This window comes from Lycium barbarum, chromosome 1 (genome assembly GCF_019175385.1).
Source record: "Lycium barbarum isolate Lr01 chromosome 1, ASM1917538v2, whole genome shotgun sequence".
NCBI classification, from domain to species: Eukaryota; Viridiplantae; Streptophyta; class Magnoliopsida; order Solanales; family Solanaceae; genus Lycium; species Lycium barbarum.
This window is the reverse complement of record NC_083337.1, coordinates 29,373,833-29,381,056: the sequence shown is the minus strand read 5'-3', so window position 1 is coordinate 29,381,056 and position 7,224 is coordinate 29,373,833. Positions and strand designations below refer to the sequence as shown.

Here is a 7,224-nt window from a genome sequence, read left to right as displayed (position 1 = left end):
AGAGTCTAACAAATGATAATGATGGAAACAATGGTGAGTCCAGTGGTGAAGATTATGAACTTAATAATGCTGCTGTCCCTCAGGATCAAGAGTTAATTAGTTCTAATGAGCCAAGTAAACAAGATGTTGTGATCAACACTCATGGTCAACAGTTGATTGCTCTACAAAATGCTCCAGTGGCTGACAAGAAGGAGCATGATGTGGGTCTAGTTAACTCAGGCTCAGCTCCTGATCATGCAGTAAGTATGGAAAAAACTACAAGTTTTGTAGTGCCTAACCTTGACAAGCCATTAGACATGGTGGAGGATCAAGTTGCTTCAAATCATAGTGTTCCAAAGTAGATTGAGAAGCTGGAGCAACTTGGAGAGATGTATGAGGTAGAGGATGTTGACATAAGCTCAGTAGAGGTTCATGGTAGTAAAGAAATTGACAACACACAAGCCTCTCCTACAAATATGTCATTATCTAAAGGGAAGTCAGAAGTCCCTGGGAGGGTGGATGACAGCATGGATGAAGACAAGACCGAAACTAATAGTCATATGGAAGAAGTAGTTTTTAACATGGATTGTAAGTCAAAGGAAGATATTTGCATAAGCACAGACAGTCACTAGGTGGATGCAACTGAAATGTCTCAAGAAAATGAGAAGGAGGAATTTGTGGTTGATATGGATGATGCCTGTCCAAACAACTTGCAGATTGTTAGATCTTATCCTCCTGAGAGAAGTTCTTATCCCCAGGAAGGAAATTTGGCCCTGGCTATTGTCCCTAAAATTAAGGAAGTTCAGCCACTGAATGTAGGTAAAAAGCTATCTCCTAACAAAACATTGCATGATGTTGTTTCTCATAATCTACAAGATGAGAAGGAAAATAAGGCCCTGGACAATCTAATGAAAGAAGATGCTAATAGTGCCCTTAAAGAAATTATTCTTCAAAAGGTCTATAATGAAGCAGGAATTTCTCCAAAAACACAAGGTAAAGGGGCAAAAAAGGGAAGAAACAAGGTGTCTCAAAAGTTCAACAAGTAGTAAAGATCATGCCAAAAAGGGGTAACTTAAAGAAGTCTTCTAAATGATTGGTAAATCTTTTTTTTGGAACATCAGATCAGTGAATTCTCAAAAAGCTTTCCATAGAGTTCAAATGTTACATAGAGATCATAAATTTTTCTTGGTGGCTCTGATGGAACCTTTTCAACATCAGAGACAGATTCAGAAGTATAGAAGGAAACTTGGTATGCCTAATGCCAATTTCAATTGTAATGGTAAAATCTGGTTCTTTGTTCAAGACAAAGTAGATGTAGAAGTACTTCTGGATACTGAACAATCTATTACTAATAAATTGTTCTTCCAAGATCTGAATAAAGCAATGGTGGTTTCAATGATTTATGCTAAATGTAATGAAGGGGATAGATTGCAGTTGTGGGATGATATGTATGGTGTGGCAAGTAACATGGCATTCCCTTGGCTGATTGGTGGTGATTTCAATATCATTTTAAATGAAGAGGAAAAAATAGGAGGTTTGCCAGTTTCCCCACAAGAGTATGAAGATTTTGCATTCTGCATGAATTCTTGTGAACTGCATGAGATTCCTTTTAAAGGGAGTCCTTTCACATGGTGGAATGGTAGGGCTGCTAATTATTGTATTTTTAAGAGGCTGGATAGAATGTTGCATAATGAGCTATTTCAAGATTGGTTTGGCAATTTAAAGGTGGAATATTTGTCTAGAACAGGATCTGATCATGCTCCATTACTTTTAACTTGTGGGGATCAGGTGTAGAACTATTTTAAGCCATTCATATTTCTTAAATTCTGGATGCAGCATGATTCCTTTCTAGACCTTGTTAGACAACAGTAGGAAGAAGAATTGTCTGAAGATGTGTTCCTGTCATTTAAACTCAAGCTGAAAAAGGTGAAAATTGCTTTAAGTAAGTGGAGCAAGGAGACTTTTGGAGATATCTTTAAGCAACTGGTTATCAGAGAGGATATAGTCAAAATTAAAGAACAACTGTTTGAGGAGGATCCTTCAGAAGAGAATAGAATGGTGATGCAAAGGGCTCAAGTTGAACTTAAACTATACTTGCATTATGAAGAAAAATTTTAGCGACAAAAAGCTAGAATGACTGTTTCTCAGAAGGTGATAAAATTACAAGGTTTTTTCATAGTTTGGTCAAAGGTAAGTGGAACAAAATCCAAGTCAGGAGAATTAAAAATGCTGATGGCGTGTGGTTAGAGGAAGCTGACAAACTTGCTGATGAGGCTGTTTCATTCTATCATAGGCAGTTTTCTCAAGAAGATCAGATTGAAGAATCTCCTATTCTTAATCATGTTCCTGAAATGATTAAGGATGAGGATAATGTATTGCTTGCAGACCAACCTACTATGGAAGAAGTGAAGAAAGCTGTTTTTGAATTATCAGGTGACAGTGCTTGTGGACCAGATGGTTTTTCTGGGATATTTTATCAGAAGTGTTGGGAAGTGATCAAAGTTGATGTGGTTAATGTAGTTAAAGCTTTCTATGAGGGTCAGACCCTTCCTAAGTCAATTACTCACACTAACTTAGTACTGTTGCCAAAGAAGAATGTGGTGGAAACATTTTCTAATATGAGGCCTATAAGCCTCAGCAACTTCGTTAGTAAGGTCATCTCTAGAGTGGTGCATGACAGGCTTGATAGACTGTTACCAGCTGTGATATCTTCTAACAAATCAGGATTTGTCAAGGGCAGGAATATTATTGAGAATGTATTGTTGACACAGGAAATTATTACAGACATAAGGAAGAGAGGGAAACCTGCCAATGTTGTTATTAAGTTGGATATGACAAAAGCATATGACAGAGTTTCATGGCTATATCTCTGGAAGGTAATGAAGAAAATGGGATTTTCTGAGGTATTCATTTATTTAATATGGAGACTATTGGAAAATAACTAGTATTCTGTGCTGTTGAATGTCCATGCTCATGGTTTCTTTCATTCAACAAGAGGAATCAAGCAGGGAGACCCCCTCTCTCCTGCTCTATTCATCATTTCTGCAGAAGTACTTTCAAGAGCATTGAACTCCTTATTTGATTAATCAGCTTTTACAAGCTATGGGATGCCAAAGTGGAGTTCTGCATTGAATCACCTTGCTTATGCAGATGATACCATCATATTCTCATCTGCAGAGAGTAATTCTTTGCAACTGATCATGGATACTCTTCAAGATTATGAAAGAATAGCTGGACAGTTGATAAATAAGAGGAAAAGTTCTTTCTATATGTTCAACAAGGTATCAAATCAGCTGATTCAACAGGTGGAAGCAGTAACAGGATTTGTCAGAGGTCAATTCCCTTTTACGTATCTTGGTTGTCCAATTACTCATGCAAGGAAGAGAAAAGTTGATTATACTAATCTGTTAAAGAAAGTCAAGGACAAGTTGCAAACATGGAAAGGGAAAATGTTGTCTTATGGTGGAAAAGTAGTATTAATCACTAGTGTTCTCCAAACCATTCCAATCTATATACTATCTGCTATCAGGCCACAAAAATGTGTTATAAAAGAGCTGCATAAGATCTTTGCAAAGTTCTTTTGGAATAATAAGGAAGAAGGGAGAAACAGACACTGGTCATCACGGCTTAATATGTGCTTACCTAAACATGAAGGAGGGTTGGGGTTCAGGTCCATCTTTGACATGTCAAAAGATTTATGTGCTAAACCTTTTTGGAAGCTTAGAACTTCGAGCTCTCTCTGGGCTAACTTCATGTTGAATAAGTATTGAAAGAAGCAGATCCCTCAGTTAGTATAATGGAAAGGAGGGTCTCAGGTTTGGAAGATGATACTAGAGGAAAGAGACAGTACTGAGCAAGCAATATGGTGGGAACCTATGATTGGGAGTTCTAATGTTGGTTTGGTAACTGGACTAAACTAGGTGCTCTTAACTTTATGGTTCCTTATAGCTGGCCAGTCAATGATCAGGTTGAAGATGTGGCTGAATTAATGTCAAATGGCACCTGGAATGTCCAAAAACTCCTGCAGTTATTCCCTGAAGATATTGTGTAGCATATAGCATAGGAAATTTACATTAAGCATGCATCTAATGAATGGGATACACCATGGTGGATGATGACTAGCTCAGGAAAGTTTACTGTAGCCAGTGCATGGGAGTTGCTAAGACAAAGAGCCAATGTAACAGTGCCTTTTCATAACATGTGGATCAAGGGTGTGCCATTCAAGATTTCCTTCTTCTTATGGAGACTTTGGAAGTTTAAAGTGCCAGTGGATGAGGTGGTGGCAAGCATTGGCATTGCGATAGTTTCTAAATGTTGCTGTTGTAATTCTACTCAGCCTGAATCCATTAATCATGTATTTCTCTATCGAGATTTTGCTGCTAAAGTTTGGAGTGTCATTACTGCAGCAGCTGGATTGACCATGAACTGGTGGGAGGCAAAATGTCATTATAAGTTGAAACTTGTTTTTAAAGTTGTTCCTGCTTTTATTGTTTGGCAAATATGGAAATAAAGAAACAATCAATTAAAGGCACCATGACTTTTAATAGGGTGACATATGATATCAATCTGAACATACATTTGCTATGCAAGGTGTTGTTCCCTGGGCTGAATGTTCCAAAAAGGTGGCATCACAGTGTGCAGTTTTTTGAAGAGTATAAACCTACCGTTGCTTATAAAGTGATAAGGTGGATGAGACCTGCAGCTGGGTGGTTTAAGTGTAATACTGATGGAGCTACTAAAGGTAATGCAGGGCCAACCTGCTGCTTGTTGCATCAGGAATGAAGAGGGAGATTTGGTGTATGCTGCTGCTAAGAAGTTACAAGATGGGTCAAATTTGGTAGCAGAAGCTGAGGCTATTAGAATGGGGTTGATATATTGCTTAGATAAGCAACTAGTCCTACTGATTATAGAGACTGACTCAATAGCAATGAAGATGATCCTTGCTGCAGAATGGAAAATCCAAAATGGGGTATTTCAATGGTGATGGAGGACATCCAAAGAATGAGAAGAGATCAGATGGTGACTGTGGTGCACATATACAGAGAAGGGAATGGACTTGCTGATTTTTTAACCACCATGGTGTTTGATTTTGCAGGTACAACTCACTTCAATAGTTTCCATGAGTTACCAAGTCAAGCTAGGAGGACATTGAATATAGAAAATGCTGGAATTCCAAATTTGAGAATAAGAACAATACAAGATAGAGCTCCAGACTGATGATCAGGCATACAGAAGAGCCATTTCCAATATGCAGACTGAACTAGCACTAGTATGGACTGATGCAACATCTGTGTTAGGGTGGTATTAGTATGTTTATCATGCTCATTCCTTAATATGGATGTTATAACAGTCCATGCTATGGTTCATGCTGTTTTGGTAATGGTACAAGTTTGAGAGTGGCCTAGATTATATACAGCAGAAGATGCCCACAGATGAATACAACTACATTCAAGATTGCCTAAAGAATGATTCATATGATTTGAAACATTCCACCTGTGAGACTTTGAAGGTGTGATAGGTGTTATCAAGTCAAGACCCATGGATTATTAGTTGTTACTAATCTGTTACATTCTCCATCTGTATTTCCATTTCCACTTGTTGTTTTTCCATCTTTGATCAATCACTTTTGGATTGACCCCCCCCCCCCCCCCCCTCTTTTGTTGTTTCTTTTCTTTGATCAATCACTTTGGATTGATATGTACATAATTTTCTTTATCAATAAAATTCCACCTTTCTGGTGGCTTTTAAAAAAAAGTCCTTTGTTTAGTCCCATTTCTTTTTCTTTTTTTCCATTGTAATTTATTGCCAAGAAATCTCAACAACACTATCGTGTAGAAACTTGTAACCTTCAATGTTGAATGTATGTAGAACATATCTTAAAACTAAAAATTACAAAACAAACACAGAAACTAGGTTTAATGGGAAAAAAACTAGCTCACCATAATTTTTTTTCTTTTTTGGTACAATGAAAAATTCTAAAAGTTTCTAGACTCATTCATACGCTACACTACTTAAATCTGCTAAGAGCAAAAATTACACTTCTTTAATTGCATTCTCTCATACAAACAAATCTTTATTTACCAAAAAGTCGACATAGTTGTTTGCCTCTCTCTAAACTATACTTTTTGACAAACACAAACTCAACTCATGTGTATTCCCCCCATTATCTTCTCAACATTGCTTTGCACTTTTCATTGACCAGATCATCAAATCTTGTGGCCCTACCTAACTCCAATTACCCAAATGTAATCCAAATAGGGAGCACCATCCACCATACTCTTTGTGTCCGCGTCCAATCCACTAAGCTCTATTCTTTAGAAAAAATCAGAAACGGGTCGGGTATTCGGATTACCCACTCCAGCCAAATCTCGATGCACACTAACTATACATATGAGGAGATTTAGTCAGCAGTTTTGAAGTAACAATAAAAGTATTTAATGTGTATTTAAAAGTTGAGATTGTAGTTAAATCTTATAGAAGTTAGGATATTTATTTCACTTATAAAAGTAGGCATATACATCGAAAATTTAAGTAAAGGTGACTTTTAAGTTTGGAAATTACTAGAGGTGACTTGTAGGGACCACATCAAGTCAAAACCCAATTAAATTTGGGATTAAGAAAATTCAGGTTGAAATTGTATTTTGCCAAACTTGTTAATCTTTTATAAAATACAAACAAGACCCCAAATAATTTAATCCAACCCCCATTTATTTCAAAATCAACATCGGTCCAATATCAAACCACACGAACTTCATTCAAAACAGGAACTGATCTCAACTGCTCCTTCAAACTTTCAACTTCAAACCCACGAATTGATCTCAACTGCTAAATGTGCTTCTTGAAACCGTCTTCAACCTCTTCAAAAGACGACTCTCATACAAACTGCTGCTCTCTATTTCTCTCAGGTAAAATCGCTCAACTTTTTCTTCTTTTATAGTTAGGGTTTTGAAATCAAAGTGAGAAAATGATGATTTTGGTCAGAGAAGAAGAAGAATAACATGGGTTTGTCTGCAATGTTGTTTATTTTGTTGTTCAATGCTTGAGAAACCCTTATTTGCTATATTTGTTCGAGTTGTTAGGGTTTGTGTGTTTGTAAATAGTGTATGTGGTTGTGAAATTTTGGTTTTTGGTGTTGTTTGTGTTCTCGTTCTCCTTAGGAGTTCGAAAAAAGGGCTTGTTGGGCTTGACAAAACCCGCATTTGCTCTATTTGTTCCACTTGTTGGGGTTTCTGTGTTGTTAAATAG

The 7,224-nt window shown here is 37.1% G+C and overlaps 2 protein-coding genes across 2 annotated transcripts; both read left to right on the top strand.

The window, feature by feature from the left end:
• The first annotated feature begins 626 nt into the window (after positions 1–626).
• LOC132610870 (uncharacterized) lies at positions 627–3,065 on the top strand. Its single transcript, XM_060325271.1, has 5 exons — positions 627–1,021; positions 1,101–1,767; positions 1,852–2,042; positions 2,159–2,882; positions 2,925–3,065. Exons 1-5 carry the CDS (start codon positions 627–629, stop codon positions 3,063–3,065), a joined length of 2,118 nt encoding a protein of 705 aa, XP_060181254.1.
• A 21-nt stretch (positions 3,066–3,086) lies between these two features.
• LOC132610861 (uncharacterized) lies at positions 3,087–4,030 on the top strand. The gene is made up of 2 exons (XM_060325264.1): positions 3,087–3,649; positions 3,928–4,030. Exons 1-2 carry the CDS (start codon positions 3,087–3,089, stop codon positions 4,028–4,030), a joined length of 666 nt encoding a protein of 221 aa, XP_060181247.1.
• The last annotated feature ends 3,194 nt before the right edge of the window (positions 4,031–7,224 follow it).